The sequence below is a fragment of the Arvicanthis niloticus genome, chromosome 1, assembly GCF_011762505.2.
Source record: "Arvicanthis niloticus isolate mArvNil1 chromosome 1, mArvNil1.pat.X, whole genome shotgun sequence".
NCBI classification, from domain to species: Eukaryota; Metazoa; Chordata; class Mammalia; order Rodentia; family Muridae; genus Arvicanthis; species Arvicanthis niloticus.
The window spans coordinates 141,123,010-141,150,347 of NC_047658.1; the positions used below are offsets into that span (position 1 = coordinate 141,123,010).

Genomic DNA, 27,338 nt, shown 5'->3' on the forward strand with positions numbered 1-27,338 from the left:
ATCAAGCCCTATTTGGGGCCTCCCTCTGTGCGCGGGCCACAGCAGGGAGGTGAAGAATCAGTGGTTTTCCCCAGGAGTCCAGCAGAACTTCCTCGTAACCCTTGGGGCTTTACAAAAGTTGTGTCTGGTCCCTCAAAAAAAAAAAAAAAGTGACATATAGGTGTTCAAAGAGATTTCTGGGGAGATCAGAGTGGGGGTGAAGCGGTTTGTGAGTGCCCGGGGCGGGCCCAGGCAAAGTACACACCCAGAGGCTGTCTAGAGTTGGTGGGTGGGGCCGGCAGACTGCCCATACCGGCCGCGGGCTGCTTTCCCTTGCTGCTGCAGACATGCTGTGGATCTCGGCTGTCCTGCCTCTGGTAAGCTTTGGGACTCCTGGGATAGGGGACGCTACACACTGGGGACCACCACATGAGAATACAGATGTGGCTGGCATTGGGTGACAGTCGCCCACCGATCCAGATGCTTTGAAATGCAGGGGAGCTGCTTTCTCTCTTGGCTAAGTGCTCAGGGCTGACCCCCAGGCTCAGATCCCCCAGCGCCAGCGTTTTTTTTCTGAAAAGAGTGTGGGTGGGGAATGGCCAGAGCTTGGTGCTGGCCAGCTGTTGGATCTCTTTGGCATGGCTGAAGAGGGACACTGTCCTAGACACTTGCCCAGGCAAAGATCCACTTTAGGGCAGGAGAGGAGTTTGCTTGGGAGGTCGTGTGGTGTTTGACACTTCTGACAGTTCGCTCAACTAGGGAAGTAAGTGACTCTGGGCTGTGTTTACAACCCAAGCTTCAGATCAGATCATAGGATTTCTTAAAGTAACTTTGCCTCTGAAGATTTGCTTATGCTCCTGTAACAACACGGAAAAAACAATAGTTTCCTTCCCTTCCGGGAATTCAGCTGTGAAATCGTGGATGGCTGGGCTAGTGGATATTTTCGTATTGTTTTGTCCTGTTTCTTCTGTCACCCTCTGTCTTGGCACACTCACAGCAGGTTTGTCCCAGTAACCCTAAGGCTCTGAGTCCAGCTCCCCCCCCCCCACCCCCCCCCCGTGTCTGCTGCGGGCACTGAAGTAAGAACCCTCCAGCCTTAGCCTCTGCAGAAATGCCGGTTAATAATGGCCAAAGGGATTCGACCTTCGGAGGTTCAATCTAGTTCTGAGTTTAGACAGAATTGCTTTACTGAGTCCCTAAAAACTTGGGCACTAAGATCTCAAGTGGGTTAGCACAGCAGTGGAGAAGGGAGGAAAACAGCCTCTCCTCGATTTTACAAGGTTAAATGAGGTTCAGAGAGCTTAAGCATTGAACAGAGGTCGCACAGCTAGCAAATGACAGCGCTGGGCTACACACACACACACACACACACACACACACACACACACACACGGGCGCACACACACACAAGACTGCTCCATGGTATGGTTAAGGGGAAGGTTTTTATTGTAGATATGAAAGAGAAAGCGGCCAGAGGCATCTTTGGAAGAGCCCAGAACACAGAGGGAAGGAGCAGAGGATAGAGACTAGAGGAAACACAGTGAGAGAAGCAGGAGCAGAAAGAGAACACAGTGAGAAGAGCAGGATTTTAGGTTGAATGAGTTGTTAGGGGATAGGAAGCCCATGAGCAGGAGGGAGTTTGGGCAGGGGAGCCAGTGAGCAGGGCTAGGATGCTAGCATGCACTTAGAAATGTGCAACAGGCATTTGTGGTCCAAGCATGTGCTTTGATGTGCTGATTAACAGGCACTACAGGGAGTCTCCCATGTCCCATGTGCCAGAGGTAAGGCAAATGACTTTCCAGTGGATGGGAGGAAGCATATCTAGTCAAACCCTTAGTACAAACAAACCAGATAACTTGACAACATGGTGCAGATACTGTTTCCTTGGTAGGGCACGCATCAATTTGTAATCCTGAAGGCTTTTTTCTAACCAGTCTTTTCCACAACCTGATTTACTGACCTCCATCCTTTCCCTAGATCCATATTGTTTTTCCCCTAGAAGGGACAGTCTGCAGGTGAGGAGTATTCTTAACGGAAGGGGGGAAAGCTAATGGTTAGAGATAGAAAGAAGGTTCAAGAGAGAACGAACGGGGGGGGGGGGGAGAGAGAGAGAGAGAGAGAGAGAGAGAGAGAGAGAGAGAGAGAGAGAGCAAGGAAACATCCTTTAGAAACACAGTGGCGGGGAGTAGAAGAAGCTTAGGGAAACACCACCAGAGGGAGGATTCTTAAAGGCCCAGGGATACATATAGAAATGCCTGATGTACCTGTGGGTCTCAGATAGCAGGCTCCAGTGAGTCACCAGGAGGGATAGATACAAGCAAGCATCTCTGAGGGGGAGGTGAAGAGAGACACAGTAAGCTTCAGGAGGGAGCCAAGAGGCAGAGACAAGGAGGCAGCTGGGAGTAGAGAGAGGAGATGGATAAGAGAGACAGAGTAAGCTCCAAGAAGAAGCTCAAACATGTGGGGAGGGAGAACAAGGTGAGAGAGAGAGAGGGAGCCAGTAAGTCTCTTGGTAACAAAAACTTCAATTCCGGGTATCCACAAGTAACCAGGGTGTTCCCAAGTGGACCGGAAGACTTGTCAGAGACAAATGTCCAAAATTACAAGGGATAGACATCCCTTTCCATGTGATGGGTTCCCAGTAGGGAGAGAGAAGCTGCCTGGTACACCAGCATGACTTCTGTAGAAATCATAGACTCCAGGAGCCAACAGACAGAGCAGGCAGCTTCAAGGAGGAAGCAGGTGGAAGGAAGAAGCCGCTGACGAAGTTGGGCTCTAAAATTTGGAGTCGAATATGGTAGGTATCAGAAACCCGAAGAAACAAGTACTCCATACCTTAGGAGAGTCAAGTCAGTAGCTTGCCTTGCTTAGGAGAGGCTGAGCCCCTTGTTGGGCACCGGATATATAAACTGATGACATGACATGGTTCTACAGTATGGAGAAGGTTTTTATTGTGAACATGAAAGAGAGAGAACAGCCAGAGGCATCTGGAAGAGTCAAGACCAGAGAGAAAGAGGTAGACCGAACATGGCCAGTAGTCTGGACCTGGTTATAGATATTTGCTTAAAAGGACCGTAGCGGGGGATGGGAATAGAAAGAACATTGAGAGAAGCAGAGGTGGGGTAGGGGAGGGGCAGAGTGAGAAGCTGGGTTATGAGCAGAATGAGTGGCTGGTGGAGAGTGAATCCCATGAGCTGGGGGTAGTTTAGGGTAGGGGAGGCGGTGAGAAGGGCTAGGATGCTTGCTAGCATGGACTTTGAGATGTCTAACAACTACTTGTGATGCCAGCATACCGTTTGACATGCTGGCCCTTCTGCCAGAGATAAGGGAAATGGACTCCTTTTGGCTGGGTTTTATCTAACTGCCAGAAATCCTATAGGCCAGGCTGAGCTCATTTCTGGATGGCTGACTGGCCTTTTGGAGTTTGGGGGAATTGGAGTTTCTTTTAGACACAGCAGTTTGATAGTTGCATCTGATATTCAGAATATACCATGCGTGGAATGACAAAGGCCCTTAGACTTAGCAGCTTATGAAGAAGTGATAAGCGATCCTTTTGGTTCTTTGAAAAGAAAAGAAATGCATAATATTTGGCCTTTAGAAATGTCTTTAGGGGGATTTTAAGATTCTCCCCAGTGTAAAGTGCCTTGTCCCCACTCCGTCACTGCAGCATGGGTGGCTTGGAAACACTGTCAGCTCTAAGAGTAGCATTGGTGAAGTAACAGAATGTGAAAGGCCTGGAGCTATGCCCAGCTTAGGTGTAGCTGTGTCTTCACCACAGGATGTGTGCCTCAGGCACCCAGGAAACAGCCCTTCTAAAAAGAGACACACACATACACGTGTGCACACGTGAATTTTTACACACATATCAGCACAGAAACACTAAAATTAAGTATAATTTGTTATATTTATAATTTATGGCCTAGGAAATTAAAGTTTTACTAAATAATGTTACAAAGTCAGAGGAGTAAAATTGAAATAATGATCCTATATCCTACATAATCCTGAGTGCTTGTTACAGTACCTTCCATCCTTTCCATGAGACGCTGAAGTGGTCTTACTCAGAACCTGGCCTTGCCCAACATCGTGCCTCCATTTTTCTAGCATTGTGTTACCTCCCGTGTCTCCTAGAATATGACTCCCCATGTAGCACCGCTTCCTCAGTTGTAGCGAAAGTAAAATAGAGGTTGGATGTGAAATGGAGCACAAGCACAAGTTTTGTAATATACTGGTGATTTCTAGAGAGTAGATTTGGGGTCCCACTTTCTTGTACTCTCTTCCCTGTGTCCTCCTGTCTCCAGTACCATTTATAGGAACAGCAACTGGTCCCTTTGCCCCTCTTCCTTCTCTTTGCTTCTTAGAGAATTTTTTTCCTTTCCTAGTTTCTGGGAATTTTTTTGTCTGCTGAGTAAGTCTGAAGTTCTAAATTCACAAATGTTTAGAGGCGATAGGAAAACAGTTTAGTTTACTTAACCCCATGTATATGTGTTAGGTGAGTTCTGTGTCTGGTTGGTAGTATGTAGTTGTGTCTCTGTGTGTAGTGTGTATATGTGTGTGTGTAGTGTGTGTGTAATGTGTATGTATATGTGTGTGTGTGTGTAGTGTGGTGTGTATGTGTGTGTTTGTGTGTGTGTAGTATGTATATGTGGTTGTAGCATGTCTGTGTATGTATGTATGTATGTATCTGTGTGTGTGTGGTATGTCTGTGTGTATATGCCTCTGTGTGTGTGTGTGCATGTGTGTGTGTGTGTGTGTGTGTGTGTGCATGTGTGTGTGTGCGCGCGTGTGTGTGTGTTATGAAGTGGTGCAAGGTCATTAGAAGGTTTATCCTACATTATTTAGGTATGGCACTGATCATCCACTAAACAGCCATTTTCTTATTTCTTAGATCAGATGTTAAAATGATGGCAAGAGGTGATTTAGGAAGCAAACAGTAATCCTATAGAAGAATCCTACAACTATTTTGGTTTGATTTAAAGGGTGGACAAAGACAGCTGTCGAATTTACATTTTAATCATTTTCTTTAAAACAACTCTAGAAACATGAAATGTTTCTTGATTTTTGAAAGGGCTTTATCCCAGAAGGGACTTGAACGCTTTATGAATGCAATAATGAGATTGAATATAAATTAAAGCATTAAAAACAAGGGTGGAAAATTCAAGTTTTTTGGGTACTGACTCACCAAATTGTTTTCTAACTAAGCCACCTTCTCAGCCCAAAACACAAGTTTTTAAATCCTAGCAAGACTGAGAAGCAAGAATTAAGTTGATGTTTGGAGGCCGTCAGCATCCCTCGCCAACTACAGTTAACAAACAGAAAGTCTTCTTCCGAGATTGGCTACAATAGAATTATTGCCTTTAGAGCAGACGGAGACTTTAATGCAAGATTTTTTTTTTATTATTATGACACTGAGATTACAGGAAGGTCAAAGGTGACAAAGAGCTGACAACCAGGGCTTGACACTATTTCTTAATAAGCTCTTTGAGAGCAAATAGTCTCGGGTGGGAGTTGCCAGTGTATCAGAGACTGAGGACTCAAGCATGCTCTGTGGAGAGGCCCATCACCACAATCTGCTTGCCAGTTGGAAAGGATCACTGTTTTTCAGAGATAATTAGAAACTTGAAGAAGGAAATCCCCCTGCAAAAGCCCCTTCTAACTTATGTGCTTTGGGTGAATTCTCTTAGTTCCAAAAGTCCCTTATAAAGCACATGTTTTATATTGGGTACCAGAGACCACTTACTAAAGAGAAACAAAGAGCATGGGACTTAAAGAAGCAATGAAATAATGCAATAAAAAGTAACTTGGAGCTAAGTTTAGGATAGTGAATTTGTCTCTTCCTTTTTTTGAGTAGATAAATATTTTAAAATTGCCCAAACAGAGTGAAATTAAACATAAATTCCAGAAAATAAAGTCATTTAAAAAAAAAAAAAGCCCTATGGGAACATTTAAAAATTCTACTGACAGCTTCTTAAGCCTTATCCAAACAGGTACATAATTGTATGTTTAATCAGTGCAATGTATGGTCTGTTCTCTGACACTCAATATATACAGTAACCTGCTTATGTTTCTTATGGTAATTATCACCTCATAATTTTTATTTGATAATTTATGGAGAGGATATTTATGAAGTGACCTCGAATTACCATAATTTTGTTTATTAATTTTATATTTTATGAAGAAATGTTTTGGGTGTAAGGAGAGGTTCAGAGGTAGTGTTTGCCTACCATGTGCTGGGCCTGAGTTTGATCCCAGCACAAACTAACAAGCACAAATGAATAAATTCTACAAAACAAACTAACGAACAAGCAAATCAATTAGTTCTACAAAGAAGAAAGCAGAGAGTAGAAGTGCTTGCTGGCAAGCCTTCCAACCAGAGCTGGGCCCCTGGGCCCCACATGGTGTGAAAGACAGGTGTCTTGCAGCTTGCTTTGCTTTCCGACCTCCACTTTTGCAGGTACACTCACAGACACACATGCATGCATACACACAGTTCACATGCACATTCATGTACGTACCACAGGCTTAGTCTTGTTTTATATTTTTCCTGTGGGAGGCACATAAGTGTGTTTGTATAACTCATAAAAGCAGAAAGAAAACCCATCTTGTTACCTACCAGTATCCTCCCCAGTCCCCCAAAATCATTGCTGTCAAATAGGAGAGGGGGCTTAAGAGCAGACTCCATCAGGAAAACTGCCACTATGCAAGTGTGAAGTTAATAATTGTATTATCAAGCAACCTTTCCTTTTTAGGGAGGGAATGACTGGCTATCTTCTCTAACTACTACTCCTTTGTGTATACAGCCCTGTCACCCCATAGTCATGAGAATTTAGAAGCAGCAGTCACAGTTTGTTCAAACAATTGTCCAAGCCCCACTCAGTGCAGATGCTTGGAAGGGGAGTCTCTGTGACCATCAGGGCTCACGTAGTAATGATCCCCAGGAGGCAAGAAGGCCATTTTGTTCAACACAGCTAAGTAGCCAGTGTTGGCTCATGCTTTGGGAGTCTGGCCCTGAGAAGGTTAAGCTTTTAAACTTTTAAAGCACATTTAAGAATGTCAAAATTAGATGAAAACTTTCCTGGTGATAATTTAACCTATGTACACGACAAAGCTTAAGACATGACTACACTGAAAGTTCTTTGTAAAGTATATGTGACATCTTCCATAAAGATGGGTTTTTATAGATTATCTACATGTGACACATATCATAAAGATAGGGTCTGTAGATTGATGGATGAGCTTACAATAATGGTCTGGGGGAGAAATCCACTGTGGTCTCAGCCACATGGCATAAAGCGTGTAAGAAAATGCAGGTGTGTGTGTGTGTGTGTGTGTGTGTGTGTGTGTGTGTGTGTGTGTGTGTTTGTGTGTTTGTGTGTGTGTGTGCATGTCTCTGTATGTGTCTGTGTGTGTGTGTGTGCATGTCTCTGTGTGTGTGCCTGTGTCTGTGTAAAATTTTTGTAAAAGAAATAGGCTGTACATTGTTTAAAACTGTTATGCTTAACATGTAATGCTAAGCCTTGGACCAGTCCAAGCTGGTCCAGGCGCTGCAGTCCAGCTCAATAAAGTACACTTCCGCTCAAATATCCCGACTCTCTGGATCGCTGCTAGAGCCCAAGAATTTTTACTAAAATGTATCATGTATGATTTTGGTATTTGTTAGAGCTTTTGTGTATTATTCAGTAATTTTGATGTCTATTGGGGTTTCTGAGAACAATTTTAGAAAGTTTGCTTTTCAAGTGCCTGTAATACTGTTTTACACTTGCAGCATACTTTAAAAATTTTACCTTATTATGTAGGTATTCTTGTAGCCATAATTTGTGACTGTAATAAGATAAAAGAATGCTTCTAACTTATTTAAAATGCATGCTGATGGAATGATCTGGAAGACAGACAACTCAACTTCAAAGGGACGCTATTTACCCTAGAACCCATGTTTTCACCCATCTATTTGAACTTTGCAGTTAAAAACATCCACTTTTAAATTGTAGATTTAAAAGCAAAGTTCCTCAAATGTGTGCTTAAATAAGTGAATCTTTTCTAACACTTTCCCGGGAGTAGTCTCTGGGTAACTAGGGACATTGATCGCATCATTAGATTTTTCTTTTTCCCCCTATTTATAAAAAACAAAACACAAACAAACAAACAAAAACCTGATTTACAGAAGACAGTCAATCCATACTTCTGTCCAGGTATAAAAGCAAACATATTTATTTATTCCCAGCTCTAGAGAAGCACTGAGTGTCAACTAAGTCACTTTTTCTTGCTGTCTTTTTGGTAACAGGAAGGACCTGTCAGGACATGGGTAAGAAGGCAGAATATACTTTTATAGCAAGTATTCTGTAGGAATGGTGTCCTGAGACACATCAGAAAGACGGTTCACCATGGACGGCAATCACAAGTTTGTAACGAATAAGGTGACAAAGTTTTCTATTCAGCCAACAGTTCTTTCCCATATAACTTTAAATGGCCCGTGTCCTTCTTATCCAGTCTGCTTAAATATGACAGACTCTCCCTCATGATGAAGCAAAGCTGGTAGGTCCAGAGGTGGCAAAACAGGACCCAGAGCACCCAAGGAAATAGACAGCCCTGACCACACAAAGTCAAGCAGAGAGGAACAACTAAAAAAAAGATTGTATTTATGATTCTTGATTCGGTAAGATAATAGGACTGCCTTCAAAACCAGATGACCAAAAAAAAAAAAAAGAAAAAGAAAAAGAAAAAAAAATCCCTAAATGTTCATGAAGGATCAAATGTTACTCACTCAAACACAAACTTTTTTCATCTTTGAGATATTAAGTGGTTCCTGTTTCAGATTTACTACTGTTATCTTGGAGTTCCTAATCTTATCAGTGAACACAAACCAGAAACCTTTGCAGAACTTCAGACTTTATACAGTCTTCCTGCCCCCAAAGCTGCCTCTTGTCATTTGTTGTACAATGACTTCATACTCTAAGCAACCAGTGTCATTCACATTTTGATGTATTTTTAAAAAGAATTTCTTGTCTTTGTTTTGTTTTGTTTATTTCTCCCTCCCCTCTCTTGGGACAGTATCTCTGCATGTAGGAACCAGTCTAGCATCAAACTGGCAATTCTCCTGCTTCACACTCCCCAGGATCTGGGATTGTAAACGTACACTGCGATGGCTGCATCAGACATACTCTTGTTCTTGTTCTTGTTCTCGTTCTCTTTCTCGTTTTCGTTCTCATTCTCGTTCTCCCTCTCCTACTTCTCTTTCTTTTTCTTCCTCCTCCTTTCCAAATTCCTCAACTTCTAGACCAATGACATAGCCATGTTGTTCTGTAGCAACTGTGCGATATGGTCTTAATGAAGAAGACACCCTTGTGGCTTTGACTAGGAGTAAGACTCACTTTTCATTGCACTGATTACGATGGAGCCGAGGCTTCACTGTGTCACTACAGAGACACTGTGTCAACACAGACTGCCTGCAGTCCATGCTGGTGTCAGAACAGTGCGGAAGAGTATGACTGAGCCAGGCATCTAGCAACTCATTCTTGACATTTACAGGGCTGACATTTCCATTACCCAACACCTTTTTTTCCCCTTGCACTTTTAAAAAAGGCTTTTCTTGTTTGTTTTGAACCTGAGAAAAGAAAAAAGGCAACTTCTTTCTTTCTTTCTTTCTTTCTTTTTCCTTCCTTTCTCTTTCTTTCTTTCTTTCTCTCTTTCTTTCTTTCTTTCTTTCTTTTCCTTCCTTTCTTTTTCTTTCTTTTCTTTCTTTCCTTTCTTCCTTCCTTTTCTCCCCCTCTCCAACTCCCTCTCCCTCCCCTCACTCTCTCAACACATAGAAGAGCAAACATTAACAAAAACTCACACAGAAACATGAAAATGAAAGTCAAAACAAATAAGCAAAAAAAAAAAAAAAAGGCAAAAAATTCCCAAATGAAATATAAGGCCATAAAAAAACCAAATATAAAGAAACAAACAAAAACATGGGATTTATTTTGTGCTGGCCAGCTGCACTTAGGCATTGGACCTGCCCTGAAATGTAGTTGCTATTCCCGCTAATACTCTATTTTAGAAAACTGATTTTTCCTTTTGCCAGTGGGTACCAATTGCACATAACTTCTTAGTTAGGGTTGGGACCCCTTGTCATTTTGTCTTCTCAGTTTGGGACCCATCTGGCTTGGGCCTGCACAGTCTTGTCCATACTACCACAGTCTCTGTGAGTTCATATGCTCAGCAGTCCTGTTCTGTCCGGAAGACAGTGTTTCCTTGGAGTTGTCCACCACCCCTGGCTCTTAGAATCTCTCCACATAGATTTCTGAGCCTTGGAGAACAGGACTTGACGAAGACATCCCACTGAGAGCAGAGTGCTCCAAAGTCTCTCACTCCAGAAACTGTCTAGTCATGGATCTCTCTGTTAATGTCCATCTATTGCAAGACGAGGCTTCGTGGTTAACGTTGAGAGATGTTCTGAGCCATGGGTGTAGAAATCTGTCATTGAGCCATTTGATGGCTATTTTTCTTTAGCAGAATAATATTAGTAGGTTTTCCCCTAGCTGAGACCACTTTTTCTTAATGAAAATTCCCTCACTCAAATGTCCAATGCCTCCTAGCATCCTTGACTTATTTGCAAAGTATGATTTCTCCCTGACAAACCCATTATATTACCATTTTTTTTTTTTTTTTTTTTTGGAGACAGGGTTTTGTTTTGTAGCTTGGCTGTCCCAGAACTAGCTCTGTAGACCAGATTGGCCTCCAGCTCAGAGGTCCGATAGTCTCTGCCTCCTAAGTGCTGGGATTAAAGGCCTGTGCCACCATTGCCTGGCTACATTTCTTTCTTTATTAAGCATGTCCTCCCCAGAGAGGGTTAATATTTTATGTCATCCTGCCCACAGAGTTTTGGTCAGACGTTGTGCAAGCATCCTGAGATGAATATTTGGATTGATAATTCTGTGAGTAACTCTGATAACCCTCTATATTACGTGTAGATGCACCCTATTCAGTAGGCTGAATGCTTTCATAAAAAACGCCAGCCCGCTCCTTTCCTCAGCAGGGAAGGTTTCTACCCTCAGACTGTCTTAGGACTTGAGCTGCAGATTTTTCTCACTGGTGGTCTACACCATCTGATCTGAAGGCTGACACAACCAATTCTTTAAAATAGGATGCTCCATCTGCACGCATGTGTTAACACACACACACACACACACACCTGGTGATTAATTTCCATACCCCTGGTGACAAATACACTCACTTATATATAAACAATGCTACAAGGGAAAATGTATCTTTGCACTGTTGTTTTCAGGCATTGACCAGACCATGCATGACACACAGTAGGTACTCGACACACACAGTAGGTACTTGACAGTACATTCGCTTATTTTATACTTTTTTCAATAGACTGTACAGTCAAGGCATCTCTGACTTTAAAATGGTTGACCTAAGAAAGGTGGAGATTTAAATAACTTTTGTATTCCCTTCTTTCCCCTCCTGTCCCCTGTCATAGTTTATCTACTTTCCTGCCATTAATTCATTTTCTGCTTATTCTGGTTCTCAAACAAAACAAAACAACCACCCACTGAGAACATTTAGCTTTGTGTGGGTTTCCTGCCTTCTCATAGTTGAAATGCCCCTGTTTCTGCCTAAATGGTTTCAGGGAAATCATTAAATTCTGCAAAGATGACTGAATGCAAAAAAAAAAAAAATCTTTAAATGCAAACTGTGTGGAGTGTGGCTTGCCTTGCCTCTGCCAATGGTCGAGAGATCCTTTAGACCATCTCTCTTTTTGGCACCTGACACAATTCATTGATGTTGTGCTAAATAAGAGATATTTTCAGAACAAATGATCTCTGAAGTATGTGTGAGACCACATCTGAAAGGGGAGTTGGTGCCGGGATAGAATCAGCCGGCTGGGTTGTGTCTTTTCACTCCTCTCCACCATAGAGTTCATATTTCTCAATTCTGGATGTATTTTGGATAATGTTCCCCTGTCCTCAGTGCTGGGGAAATAGCGCCTCAGGCATTCTTGGCAAGTGTGACACCCCTGAACTTCTTTATAAACAACATAAGCAATCTTTTTATTTTGAGATGCTCTCTCTCTCTCTCTTTCACCAAGCTGGCGTGGAACTCACTCAGAAGCACAGCTGACTTGAACTTGTACCCTCAGCCTGAATAACTAGGGCCATAACCATGTACTACTAGACTTCCCTGGATGAGTTTTGACTTCCAGTTCAGGACTTCAAAACTAAAACAGAATGAAGTAGGGTCAAAGGGTACATTTCTTTTAGAAAGCTCCAAAAGGCAGAATATACACATACTTTTCTGAGGAAGCTACTAGTGGCAACAATCCATAAATGCAAGGTGTCTTTCTGTTCTGTAAACTCCAACGTTTATGAGTGTTTGAATCTCTCAGTGGTTGGTTAAGATTTTCACACCAAGGACAGGCTACACTTCCACAGGACACATATACTGGGCATGAAGCTTAGATTTGTCATTTTGTTCTAGTCTCAACTCTATAAATGCCCAGTTTCAATCTGTGTCATTTTCTTGTTTCTACCAAAGAACCGGAATTGACAGGAGAGAAAAGCAATTTTTACTGACTTGCTCCTTACCACAACCAACTTGGCTGATGCTAGAAACCATTTCTTGTCTTCCACACGGTGGGAAAGACTCTTTTGATCATTGTCACCAAAGAAGATTGACTGAATGCTTCTAGCCTTCGAGGCATTTCCCTGATTTGAGAATTCTTTTTCTCTTTCTCAACTCTCCCCAACTCACCATGTGTGTATTTGTGTGTGCATGTGTATGCATGCCTATTGTGTATATGTGTGTGTGTGGGGGGGGTGTGGGTGTGTGGGGGTATGAAGGTCCCTCAATCATTCTTCACCTTATGTTCTTGAAAGAAGCTCTTTCACTGAGGCTGGAAGTCGCTGAGTCACTTAGGTTTGCAGGACCACACTCCCAGGAATTTCCTTGCCTCCCTCTTCCCCCCCCTCCCCATGCTGGCACATGACTTTTTATGAGGGTTCTGGAGGATCCAAGTCAGGTCTTCATGCTCGCCTCACAAACACTTTACCAACTGGGCCATCTCCCCCCAGCTCTTGTTGAGAATTTCCATGTGTTGCCAAATTCTGGAATGTCAAATGGTGTAGTTCATCCGTCATTGGCCAACAGGACATTGACACAGCCATAGAGTATTTAGCCATAAGAATTTAAATGGCGTTTGTGCAAAACCTCTCTTATTTGAACAATTCATGTTGGGTATACTTCCCAATTAATTACTATTCCCTAGTGCCCCCAGTTCTGTCACCCTAGCCGATGGCTATCCAATCTGAAAGATGACCCAATGTCAACTGGACTCGTACCCTATCTATTGCTGCTGAGAAAACAAGTGACAGAAACTACCATTCTGAAAAGAGAAGTTGGTGCCAATATAGTTTATTTAAGCTTCCCTGTTAGAGATATCTTAAAGGAAAGAGTACAGACTTGAGTTTGTTTTAAAAGCAATAGGTTGTGGGTATTCCTTGATGGCTGATAACTCTCTAGACCTCCATGAGTTCCTGGGTTCAGTTCCCAACACCACAAAAGGAAAAATAAAAGGCCATGGAAATATGAAGTGTGAAACTGCATATTATCTTGTAATAAAGCACTAGTTTATATGCAAGTGTGCCTTTAGGAACTTATCTACCTCCCATCAATAATTGATTGTGTTCATAGTTACCAGAACTTGGCTAAACAAATGTCTGTTGGGTTGAGTTGACAATACTTTGGGCATGATGCCAGTGGTCTTAGGCTCAATTGTTCTCATCTTTGTAGCACTTCTTATTGTCCTTTACACATAATTGTTCAAGTGCAGAGAGTCAGTCTTATTCTGTGTTATGCTCATTCATCTATAAGTACAGGGAAAGAACACTATACTGGGAGCTGGAAAACATCAGAGACCTTCTAGCTGTCCCTTTTTCTAGTGAGATAGTTCAGGCAAGTCAAGTGTTTCCTGAAACTTTAGTGTCACTTTTCCTATTTGAAATCTGGATGTCAGAGATGCATCCTAAAGTGCATCTATCCTAGAAGAAAATGTGGATACCGCAGAAGGCTAAAATATACTTAGAGAAACCCCAAGAAAGGGACCATGTGGCTGTCACCTCTATGTGCTTTAATACTTCTTTCTGCTTCTTTTTTTTAAGGAACTCAAACTCTATAGCTAGCAAAGGTAAATTGAAAATAATTTCACTTGGGGCTGTGGGTTTATGTCTTCAGGAGAAAAGAATTAGACATAGATTTAAAGATTTGTTCTCCATAAAGAAATGTGTGTGTGTGTGTGTGTGTGTGTGTGTGTGTGTGTGTATTTGGACAAAAGTGAAGAGATTGCTAAGGATCTAGTGGGAAGTTTATTGCATCCTTGGAAACAGTGGGACATTGATTCTGTGACTGGGTAGCAAGAAGAAAGCACAGACATACTCTGCATAATAATCAAGTCAGATTGAAGTGACTACTTTTATCTTCATGATTAACATGTAAAGACAGAAAATAGTCCCATTAACAGGTGAAGAAATTAAGGCACAGAAAAGTCAGTCGCTCTTGATGGTAGAAACTAGGTTTCAAACTCCGTTACTTTGATTTGTTTTCCCCTCTATTTTTGTTGCCCGGACTTTATGTCAATAGTAACAGTATCAATACTACTGTTTACAGGAAACATTTTTACTAGCTACCATGCATTGTGCTGAGAGCTTTAAATGTGTGGTTCTATTGAATCATCACTGCAGGCTTGTGAAACAGGGGGTATTTCCACTGTTCAGATGAAGAGCCAGAGACTGGGAGGTAGTATGGGATTCTCCGCCCTTCCTTCTACCACCTAGGTTTGGAGCAGCTAAGTGGAGTCAAGGCTGCCCTGTGTTTCTAGTGCAGGGTAGAAAAACCTGCGGTTGGACCCGCCAAGCCACAGGATGCCCCTCTCCTGGCAACCACCAGCAAGCCTTGGTTTAGCCTGTACACAGATCTAGTCACTTCCAGGAGTGTGACACATATTTTCCCACATGGCTTGTTTCAGAAATCATTAACATACTTATGGTTCTCTTTCACAGGTGCTTGCTGGCTCACAGTTAAGTGTTCATACTCAAGGTACTGATAGCATCTCCGAGGGTTTGGAGTTGAGGAGGATCATTCGTGAAACTGACACCAACTGCTCAGAAGGCTTATATCGAGGGGGCCCATTTTGCTGTCAACCATGCCAACCTGGTAGGTCACATGAAGCGTCCAGAGATGAGTGTGAGAACCAGGGTGAGGGATTGAGATGCCCCATATATATGAATGTATTAGACCATTATACAGCTATTGGCTGTGCTATAGGGTAGAGCATTGGAAAGAAAGGGGGAAGGGGCCATAAAATTGTTTTCCAAGCACATTTTTTTAAAATCATGTTTGTCTGGGCTGCTTATGAAGGAACATCATTTACAGATGATGTGAATATCTGAAATGAGAAGATTCATCTTTAGTTCTATTTCTTACCACCTAAGGAAAATTCATTTGCAAGGATTAAAAAGCCCAAGACATCTCAAATCTGACCATGGTGTGCCTGACTAATTTGGAGGCTCCCTCAATGAGGGACTTCCACCCTCAGGGGTAGGTGTCAGCTCCTTTCTTCAGTCTGTCTATAGAGCTCTTTGGCCTGGCACTGAAGCCTGCAAAAACTATATTTGCATTTTACAGCTCAATAACCAGCTGAATGAACAGCAGCCAGCAGTGTTTTAAACATCAGTATTATGAAATGCAAAGCGATTTCAGTTTGGAACTCTCTCAAGCACCAGGAAATGAAAGGCTAAGGAGAACGTAATTCTGTCAACTTAGTTTCTGCTTTTGGGTTGACCCCAGTTACATACAAATGCCTGCCTTGGATATTTTGGGAGGATAAGAAGTTGGCGCAGTGGCATATAGGTTTGTTTGCTAGGTCTCAGGCAATAGACCTCCAAAAAGCTATGGTAAGTTTTATCATCAGCATCTCAGGCTTGTGGTGCTACTACTCAAAGCGCAAAGCCAGCTCAGGTCGTGCACATAAAAGATGATTTTACTAAGCCTAGCAGGAATTTTTTCCTTATAATACAGCCCACTTATACCTAAGTTTCTACGCTTACTCTTCTCCAAACAGGAATTTGGAATCATCTATTGGCCTTTTTTTTTTCTTCTTTTTTTTTAAGTTGTCACAGACAACCAATTTAGCCTATGAGTTAAAATCCGTGTTAATCTTTGAACGTTTGATACAAACTATACAAGCTTAAAATTTAAAGTACAAACTAAAAAGAATCTGAAATGCGTTTTGCATATTAAGGTTTCTAAAACTTTTGTCTGTGTGCTTTTTTACTCCAATTTCATCTTGTTTGCCCTTAAAAAGGGGAATCTCATGTCTGGTGTTTGGATCTGAGAATGCTCGCACCACTGTGGGATGTAAATGGTGCAAACATATATCAAGGAAGATGGAGTATGGGTGGAGAACCCAGCAATGTTTTTACTTGCTGACACAGTAACAGATTAATTTATCTGGAAATGCCTTAAAGATTACAAGTATTGTGCGTATAGCATTTCATTTTGACACCCAACAGTTGGCATGTAAATTCTGGAGGAATGAAAGCCTGGGATAGTTTAGTTTGTATCAACCAGAGTCTACGTGCCTCAGGCTTTCTTTTATGTTTCTAACATAGTCCTTAGCTGTATGATTTCCTTTGGCAATTGCAAGCTGGCATTCTGGCTACGTTAAAGGTTTTTCTATGTCCCTTCACTAATACATCCCGGCTGCCATTCAACATGCACCCAACCCTCTCTTCCCCCGGTCTTCCTTCTGCTTGAATTTTACATTTACCAAGAGTTAAGTTAGTTTCAAGTCTGTTCACAGCATTGATGATCTGTTATCAAAGTAGAATCTTAATGATGATAAAAGTCAGTGAATATCAAATGTTGGGAAATGACAGGTTTTATTTATTTATTTTTTTAAGAAAACTAGGCTGAGCATTTTGGAGACCATCATGAATTCAGCTTGTTGGAGTGATTCAGCTTCCTTTTTATCAAAAAGAAGGGGAGTAGGAGAAACGGGTGTAAGGAAGCCAAGGGGAAACCTTAGGGGATGCTTTTGTGGATGTAACTTCAGTGAAGCATCTATAATTTATCTCTATGTCAAATGATTTACAAACTTACAGACTCTTTAAAATGAAAACACAATATAGACTTTTTTGGTGATTCCATATGTGAACTGGTGCTTTTGATTAATTAAAATACACTGCATGCTTACAGAAGTATTTTAAATTGAAAATAGATTCTTCTCTCACACAATCATCCCAACCACAGTTTCCTCTCCCTTTACTCTTCCTGTCTCCCCTCCCCCCCAGCTACACTCCCCCTCCTATTGCCTTCAGAAATGAGCAGGCCTCCAAGAGACAACAACCAAACATGACAAAGCAACATGCAACAAGGCAAGGCAAAAGCTCTCAAATTGAGACTGGAGAAGACAACTGAGCAGGAGTAAAACAGTCCCAAAACTAGGCAAAAGAGTCAGAAACACATCCACTCCCACTGTTAGGAATCCCATAAAAATACCAAGCTAATAGTCATAACATATATGCAGACCTGGGGCAGATCCATGAGGGTTCTGTGCTTGCTTCCTCTGTCTCTGTGAGCCCATATGAGCCCTGCTTGGTTGATTCAGTAGGCCATGTTCTCCTGGTGTACTCCACCCTCTCTGATTCCTACAGTCTTTCCTCACCTGAATGTTTTCCTCAATGACAGGTAATATAGGAGTTATATAAATGCCAACCAAAGCCAGGCACGGTCGCGGGCCACTCGAGACCCTAGACGGGATGAAATATTGTGCCCTGTCCAAATATTGGCACTGCCATCTTAAAAAATTAAGGGGGGGAACTGTGCCCTTCCCCCAGGCCTAAACAGGCCTGTGAATCTTTTACCACAATAGACCAAACAACAGTAGGACCTAGGAGAGGCATTGCCTTGCCAGACTTGGGCCCTACAGTCTGTTACTGAGCTAAGAAGAATGGACTGCCTGCTGAGCTCACCTTGACACCTTCCGGACTGCTAACTCCTTGCTCAGTCCCTGGGCTGAACCGAGAAGAGAGTCTGGGGGGTGGGGCTTCCCCTTTATATGTGAAAGCAAAATATTAAACTTCGGGCCTTGATCAGAATACTTTGTCTTGGCCCCGAGTTTCTCTCGCCCTCCATTCCCGTTCATTCCCAGGCTTCCTCTCAGGTGAACCCAGTTTCCCGTAGCCGCTGGCGGCTACACTCACCCCCACTTCCATGAGGTTCCTGGAGCTCCAGGGGGAAGGACTCAATGGAGACCTCCAATTCAGACTCTTTCTCTGCATAGTGTCTGGCTGTGGGTCTCTGTACCTACTCCCATCTGCAGCAGCCGGGGGAAGCCTCTCTGATGACAATTGAACAAAGAACCCCTCTAAGATAGAAGAATATCACTGGGAATCATTTAATTGATTTATTTTGCCTGTTCTGTTTGCCTCTACTTTAGTATATCAGAGCCAGACAGCCTTACAGCAGTATTTTGCAGAAGGCAGAGAAGAAGAGGCTTGCATGTTCTGCAGGTGCCATGATACTGTTGTCTAAAGGAACTGAAACATCTTATGAGCTAAGCTATAGAACATGCCTAGCTTTCACAGAAGTTCATCTGGTCTCTCTAATTGACCCTTTTCCCATATGTTCCTGTGGCTAACTGTGCAACTGAATTTTTTGTCTTCCGAGAAAGAATTTCTCTATGTAGTCCTAGCTGTCTTGGAATGGACAAGGGAAGGGAAGAGGGTATCTTTCCCTCATTCATGCCACCACTCAACAGACAAGAGGTAGGACTGGCTCTCCTCCACTCAAGCCCTCAGGGCTGGGTGGCTCACCTGCATCTCCCACACCCAGGGCCAGCTCTCTTGTGCTGCCCAGGCAAGGTTCAGGGCCCGCTCTCCAAAGTGCTGCAGCAGGTGAAGGACAGGGACAGATCTCCTTCTCTTGTGATCTCCTTCAGCCTGCAACCAGAGGCCGGGCAAAAGGCTTCCTTTGTTGAAGCCACCACACAGCAGACAAGAGACAGGCTGGCTCTCCCACATGTACACTCCTTCATCTATAAGCCCCCCACATCGTTGGTCAGCCCTACTGTGCTGTCCAGGTGAGATGTAGTGCGTGCTCTGCTGAGTGCCAAGGTGGTGAGGGGCAAGCGGGTACTTCTCCCTGCTGGCTCTTGATGTGATTTTTTTCCCAAATAGCTGTCTTTTACACTTCATTTGCATATAGTGAGCCTAACACAATGTCTCCTGATGTTAAGATTCTTTATTGTCATCCTTACGTACTTCGCCTGCTGTCAACGTGAAGACTGGTCCAACTCCAGAAATTAAATTTCTCTCTCTCTCTCTCCCTCTTTCTCTTTTTCTTTCTCTCTCTTCTTCCTTCCTTCCTTCCTTTCTTTCTTTACTTATTTATTTTTTCACGATAGGTGAACGAAAAGTTAAGGACTGCACAAAAAGTGGGGATGCACCAACCTGCGTTCCCTGCACAGAAGGGGAGGAGTACATGGACAAGAAACACTATTCGGATAAGTGCAGAAGATGCATATTCTGTGATGGAGGGCATGGTATGTGTCTATGATGCAATGTAAAGAGGCCGATGTAGAACCATACATAATACAGTTTGAGATTGAGACTTAACCTGGTTCATGCTGGCATACAGGAAGGAGCAGAATGAAGCTAGCTGGGTAATGTGGAGCCATATCGTAAGGTAGTAATTGATTGCAAAGGTCTTCTCAGCGATTCTTCCAAATGGAAGCAAAGGATTAAATAACTCAATGAGGAGAGGTGCACTAGCTGCAATTCAAGTCACGCATAGAAACCTTTCCCCCTCTACTTCTATTTAAACTTGTCTACGGTTCTTGTTCATGGCCTTACAAAGAAATCCAATATGTGGGGAGGATGTCCCCTTATCTTTGGGTATCCCATTTGTCATCATTCTACTCAGGGACCTGACATTTTTGTAGCTATTTCAATCTCTTCTCAAGGCCACAGTGGATTTTAAGAAATGACAGAAGCAATTGTACTTTGGTTTAACGTCAAGAAAATTCTGGGTATCAAATTTTAAAGCTCTCTCTCCTCTCTCTCTCTTTTTAAAAAAGGCATAGAGCTTTTACATCAGTCTGTAAAGAAGTGATGCAGAACCCTGGCTATATGTTAAAGCTGCATCAGGAGCTGTTGGAATACTAGTGCTTAGGTCTCAGCTCACAATTAAATCAGAATCTCCAAGTGTGGCCTGAACATTTGTCTGATTAAGCCAAGTTTAGGCTTATCGTAAAGCATGATGATGATGATGTCGACAATGATGGTGATGATGATGATGATGATTATGGTGATGATGGTGATGATGGTCTCCAGGCCAAGAATTTAAGGTGCAAAGCTCTCTATTAAAGGCATGGGGGAGCCATCTAAGCAATGATAGAAAGTGCCTGGCTCTCTGGATTATCTATCCACTAATAGCTGTACTAAATGGCTAACCCTTTCAAGCTGGTACTGCCCTTCTGTTAGTAAACATTGTTATTTAAGTTATGGTGGTGTAATAGCTATACCTTAAAAAAAAAAATCTATGCAGCCCCTGGCCATTTTTTTTTCATCACTTATTTTTAACTAGCTACTACAACTAAAGCTTTATAAACTGGCTTCCCAGGTTTAGAAGTGGAAACAAACTGCACCCGGACCCAGAATACCAAGTGCAAGTGCAAACCAAACTTCTACTGCGATTCTCCTGTCTGTGAACACTGTGATCCATGCGTCTCGTAAGTTTTAGTATTTGGTGCTTAAGACGCTCGCTATGGCATGGGGCATCCTTTCTTCCAGGAGTGGAGCCGCACTGAATGAGAACTCGGTACAGAGCTCCATTCTCGTCTCTCCGCCATTTTCTCAGTCGGAACCAATCAGCACCGAACACCACTGAGCACTTTCATCAAAGCCATCCCGTTCCATCCTGTCCCATCTTGTTCCGGTCCCATCTTTAGCCGCTGACGGTAGTGATGGGAGACACATGGCTGTCATCAAGGTTTTGCTTCTAGAGCAAAGACAGTCAAAAGGAAAAAAATAAAATAAAAAGCAAGCAATGCTTATTGCATGTCAGCTCCTTATGTTGTGTGGCTAGCATGAGACATTTGTGCTCGGATTAGTTCAGGTTATGCAGGAAGACCTTTTGACTCTGTCTGAAAGGTGGGAGTCTGGAGGAGGCAAGAAAATGTCTGAGTGGCTACAAGTGAGTGGGAAGTGTGTTCAGGCAGAGAACAACAGCTTGAAAGAGGCGTACAAAGCTTCCATATCTGCTGGAGGATAGGAAAGCCTGGGAGGGAATTGGGTAAGGACTTTGCCTTGATGCTAAGGGGCTTGCTTTTGACTAGCAATCTAGTCAAAACCTGGAATCCAGAAAACATGGTTGTACAGCTCACTTGTCTGTTGACTCATTGGGCTAGTTTGAGCAGATCGCTTAACCTGTCTGGATTTCAGTTTTCTCACTCACGAAACGCAAAGAATATTTAATGAACTCCGTGCACCTGCCACATTTCTCTGGAGACCCACACTAGATAATATATTTTACAAACATAGCTTTTGCAAATGGGCGGGTACACAGTAGAGGTAGAGTACTTGTCTGGCATGCGCCAGGAGTCTCAGGTTCGTTGAAGGAGAGGTAGCTTTTGTCTTATAAGAGGCTGGCTTTGTATAGAATGTTTGGGACTGCATTTTCCTTGGCATTCCTTAAGCCTGTAACTCACCGTCAGAGACTTCTGGCCGTTCATCTAATACTAAACATATTGATATTAGACCGTATCAGAGACATGCTGCTCTTTATCTTACTACTAGGAGAAGCATTTGTGTTACCACCTTACTCCCTCTCCAGCCCTGAATGTCTCAGAGTGATGAGAGGCAAGGTATGGCTTGTGGGAAAGTCGCTAACTGAGTTCAGCAATAACACAGTAATAGCTCCATACACTTAATAATCACGGTTTAATTTTCTTCTCACTGGCGCTCTTTGGGGTAGACTGCATGATTATCTCTGTGATGTCTGTGAGATTAGGTGAGATTTCAGGCTTCTGTAGCCCAACTGCTTTCCCACCCTTGCCTCCTTAGGCTTCAGAAGAGATGGGCTGTGAACCTGCAGAATTTAGCTAGCTGAAGAAAATCCCACTGCCTCTTGACTATCCTGATCGCTCCCTGCTGGGGCCCTGGGCAGTATCTTAGGCAGTGGACAAAAGCATCCTAACCTCTGAGCTATTTCTTCAGCCCCTACCTGCAGACAGTTTTAAGGGTTTTTAAAAAACATTTTTTTGTAACTGTTCTTGATAAGTTATTTTTTAAAATAGCTTATTTTCAGGTCTCCTATCTTAAGAATTCAATGTGTTACCAATTTAAAGTTTATTTTTATTTATTCTCTTATTTGGTATATCAGTATTTTGTTACTTTAAGGCTCTTAATATCATTAAGACTTTTGTTTTTATTTTTAAATACGGGGGCACAGGGATATGCATGTAACTCTGTTGCTGGGGGGACCAGAAGATGCTGCTAGATGCCCTGGAGCTGGAGTCACAGAAGGTAGCGAGCTACTTGGTGTGGGTTCTGGGAACTGCACCATCTTCTCCGTGAGCAGTCAGCGCTCCTAACCACTGAGCCGTTTTTTTCCAGCCCCTATATCTTAGAGCAGATTTAACACTTTCAACCAAACACCGAGTCACAGTCCTTAGCTTGTGTGAATTTTAGATGGCGATCTAGAAATATCTGAGCGGAAACAGATGCCAGAAATGAGAAGACAGAAAACAAGGATCTCCAATCTGTGATGTGCATTGGAAAAACGAGGAAGGAATCTACCCAGGCCTTCTGAGCTTCTTCTGTCTTTCCCCCAGGTGTGAACATGGAATCCTTGAGCCGTGCACAGAAACCAGCAACACCAAATGCAGGGAACAAAGTAATCACTTGTTTTTATGACTACATTCCTTTTCTGACCCCATCCTCACATGTCAGAATAAAAAGATCATTGGTTTATTATTGATTGAGAGAACAGAGATCTGCCTTAAAAACCACTTGATTTTATATAAAATATCCAATATTCCCAGGTTCCAGCTATCAGAACCTATGGTGGTTGTTGATCATCCCTGTTTTGGCAATACTTGGTAAGTTCTAAGTTTGTTCAAAATGTAGATTAAAGTGACCTGAGAAGTAGCCACTGTGCCCAATGAGAAAGCCCAGAAAGCCAGGCAACATGATGTAATGGCACCCAGTAAACCCGGCCTTCTCTGTGGCTGCCCTCCTTCAGCAACCTGTTTATTCTAACACTTATTCTTTTTCAAAATCACTCCTTCTTATTTTGTGTCTTTAAAATGTATGACAATGAGTTTTGTTCAAAGATTACTTAATAACATCAGTAGTTAACGGAAGGCTGAGTACCATCGGAGTTATTCTGAAGAAGCATCTCCAAGCCTAGTGATGATAAGATACATCAATTTTCAGTGACTCTGAATCTTCTAATCTTTCCTTTAAATAGCTTATTTTTAGCTCTTGTATCTTAAGGATTCAATGTGTTATCAACTTAAAGTTTATTTTTATCCATACCTTTCTTTCGTAGATTAGCATTTTGTTACCTTTTAAAACTCTTAATATCATTAAGATTTTTGTTTTTATTTTTAAATATGAGGGCACAGGGATATACATGTGACTGTGGTTCTGAGGAGGCCAGAAGATGCTTCTGGGTGTCCTGGAGCTGGAGGCACAGAAGAGTTACAATTTTGCTCTTAAAGTTTCCTAATAGTATAATATGAAGCAGCATGACTGTCTTGTCAATTCAGTTCTCTTAGTGTGAGGATTTCCTAAGAATGGCATTTGAGTCTGACAGAAATCTCTTGCATCTTTCAGGGTTTTTATATCGAAAGTACTGGAAAAGGCATCATGACGATCCTGAATCTGGAATCCCAAGTCCTGTGAGTACGCAAGTGCAGATCAACTTTCTTGAAACAACAACAACCAATTAATTAGCACTTTCTTTAACACAAATACGTGTTCTTCCATGCCCATGTTAGAAAAACATTAATAATGAATTAACACACCACAGCTAATTTATTCTTAAGTTTTTATGGGGTGCTACACAAAAGGGTCCTCCTCCTATAGTTATTTTGGATCTAGATGGAACTGGATCGGACCTGTCCAAATAGAAGACCATCCCCACTCTCTAGTGACCTGCACAATAAAGCATGGTATAGGAACAGATAATGGAACTTCTTGTTAAAGACTCTTTTACCAGAGTTTAAGAAGGGAAGTAGTTGTTTTCTGACCCAGATGAACGCTCACAATCACCTGCAGATTTAATCAACCTGTATTTATATGTTGCCTTCAGCATTTACAACGGATATTTATCAAGGTTGCTGTCAGCCTACTGGCTGCTTCCAGGGAATGATGTTAGACTAAATAATCACAGCACCCAGGCACACATGCATCATTGTGAGCGGGGGACATGATTAAGGAGCACACTTTAAGATTAAAGCTGTGCATTAAAGTTAGCTTGTAAAACAGAATTGTGTGTGGAGTCCCAGGCATAGTTGGGTTATTTGCATTGTTTTCTCAAAAGGTGGGGCTTTAGATGTAAGGAAACAGATTGAATAGATAGTCATAAATAGCCTCAAAGCATATTGTTAACTTGGTTGAAAAAGTTGGATTTCTGAAGGCAAGCTTACAAGGGGTAATTCTAGTATCAAATAAATCCTTATAAGGTTTTGCATAAATACTATAAGGAACAATGGAGGAACACGGAAGCCTAACAGTGTGGGCTGGGAAGGGATGTACATTTCCCTGTTTCATGGAAATGCCATTAGCTAAAGCATGGGCCTCAGATTTCCAACCCCCAGCAAAGCTTTTGCTCTTGAAATCCACTTAACGGTTCGACTCTTTGCAGCTGGAGCTGATGCTACATTGTATCTAACTTGGGAGGATGGGACCTTTCAGAATCAAAACTAAATGACTAAAAGAGCTTATCTTAACCACAAAGGCTAGTTTCTTAATTATATATATCTAACAGGCAATTGTATGATATCTCCTTCTGAATTAAAAAAAAAAATTAAATGACATGCATGTATTTTTTCTCTCCGCCTTTTCTTTTTTCTTCCCAGGAAAGCATGCCAATGAATGTCTCAGGTAAGTCTTTTTATTATTTTATTTCATAGAAGTGGCTTTCCTTATCAGAATAAGCCTAAATTGGAGCAGGCTGTAAGATTTTAGAGTGAAATAATGTTTGAATTTCAGTGACACTTTTGGCTTTCCTGTTATTTGAACTGTCAGTTCTATCAAAAGCTTAAATTAATAACAGTCTCAATTTAAAATATACTAGGAAGTGATAAAACAGTATATTATGAGAGGTTTAAGAAAATTATTTTCATAATCAGATAGCTGTATCTCAGGACCCCTTGGAACCTGATCAAATGGAACCGTAAACTCTATACATGCTCTCATCTCTCCAACATGTCCAATTCTGTTCCATCTTGTCCCTTGACTTGTGACTCAGACATAAGATAAACTGACCTTTTAGGTTTATGGGTTTGGTCTTCAAGTCTCTACAGGGCATTAGAGGTAATTTTTTTAAAGCTTCTGATTTCATAAATGAGATAAGAAGATATAAAGATGCCATGTATCATGTCTGGCTCAGAGAGTAAACTCTAGGGGCCACAGCAAGTCTGGGAGGATAATTCAAGCTTACCCTGGGAGACTCACATGTACTCTGAACTTTATGGGGAGAAGTGAATCGGGCTTCTGTAATGGGAATGTCTCTTAAGACAGGTATTTTCAGAGACTGATTTTCTGTTTTTCAGATGTTAGCTTGAATAAATACATCCCGAGAATTGCTGAACAAATGACAATCCGTCAAGTTAGAAAATTTGCTCGGGAGAATAAGATCCCAGAAAGCAAGATAGATGAGATCAAGCATGACAGCATCCAAGACACAGCTGAGCAGAAAATCCAGCTGCTCCAGTGCTGGTACCAGTCCCACGGGAGGAATGGTGCATATAGAGCTTTAATCAAGGGACTCAAAAAAGCCAACTGTCTCGCCGTTGCAGAGAAAATTCAGGCCATGGTATGGGAGGACCTTGAAAACTCAACCTCAGACATCAGAAATGAAAATGAAGGACAAAGTCTGGAGTGAAGACTACCTCAATTTCAGCCATGAAGAAAGGAGAGAGCCTGCCACCCATGATGGGCACAAAATGAAAGCCAACTGTATCGACCCTGGCAACTCTTTGCCAGCAAATAGCAGATGATGCTCAGAGAGGGTCACATGACCAACAGGTTCCAGGGATTGCTTCTGTTATGCTCTGCAGGTGCTGAGATGAACCATTTTCTCCATCTACTGCTTGCTATTTTGTTATTTTTTTTTACATTCAAACCTCCATGAAAGTTGTATTAAATGCGAATTGTAATCTGCAGTGTTTGTATTTATATTCATCTACTGTGAACTGAGGAGATTTATAAACAGAAACAAATACTCGAAGTTACCTGAAGCTCTTCCACTGACAGACGGTTCTTGGTTCTTTTCCTCTATATATGGAAATGTATAATAGAAGAAATAATTTTTAAATTAAAGTGTCGTTTTTGCATTTCTAGTTCTCTGTTGTCTCCCTTATTTCATTTTTCTTTACTCTAAACGACTGATTAAATGTTACCTGTTCAACGAATCCTTAAAACTTGATTTGATCTCTTAGGAGGAAATTCCTTTGCAAAGCCTTTTAATAGTAAAACGGTTCATTCCATGGCTGTTACTGTCAAGAATACTTTAGCTTGCCAGATGTCTGATATTCTTGAGGAATCTGACTACAGTGGTCTCAAAAATGCATTTAAGCAGAAAGATTGCGTAGCTTGGGGATTTGCCTACAATTTTCTTTGAGGGATGACACTCTTGGCTGTCCTGTCCAGCTTTCTAGTCTGACAGAGCAGAAGGACAAACCCAGTAAAGTTCAGCAATAAAATTCCCACGTTTTAAGGTGAAATTAAGTGTGAGAACATCCTGTGCCTACTTTGAGAAGTTTGAACTTGAACCAAGAACTTTGAGTCCCTTTGAAAAAGCTTTGTACTCGAGGATGTGAGTCTTTTCCCCTTGGCCTCACCCAGAGGCTCCAGGAATGACCACTCCCACATCAATAACCACTGATGTGTTCTGGACTTAAAGTGATTTCTTGTTCCAAAGTTACCTTGTTCCAGTGATTGCATCTTGTTTGTAGTAGACATTATGAGCAGGAATACACTCAAATGTCACTTATGGGCTGCAGAAAAAAAGACTATCTAAAAAATGATGTCAGAGCCCTGTGTGCCTTGCATACATTAACATCTAGCATTCTTCATTAGCAGGCA

General features: G+C 42.0%; 1 protein-coding gene across 3 annotated transcripts; it reads left to right on the plus strand.

Annotated features, from left to right (window-relative positions):
• The first annotated feature begins 228 nt into the window (after positions 1-228).
• Fas (Fas cell surface death receptor) lies at positions 229-26,593 on the plus strand. Of its 3 annotated transcripts, none has more exons than XM_076919197.1 (10): positions 266-356; positions 10,836-10,892; positions 15,021-15,174; positions 19,427-19,564; positions 20,644-20,752; positions 22,856-22,917; positions 23,066-23,122; positions 23,862-23,926; positions 25,109-25,133; positions 25,805-26,593. In XM_076919197.1, exons 1-10 carry the CDS (start codon positions 327-329, stop codon positions 26,134-26,136), a joined length of 1,029 nt encoding a protein of 342 aa, XP_076775312.1. In that variant the 5' UTR covers positions 266-326; the 3' UTR covers positions 26,137-26,593. The 3 variants fall into 3 exon arrangements, with proteins under 3 accessions (XP_034348806.1, XP_076775312.1, XP_076775306.1); XM_076919191.1 differs by lacking the exon at positions 266-356 and adding an exon at positions 8,343-8,390; XM_034492915.2 differs by lacking the exon at positions 10,836-10,892 and having other exon boundaries at positions 229-356.
• The last annotated feature ends 745 nt before the right edge of the window (positions 26,594-27,338 follow it).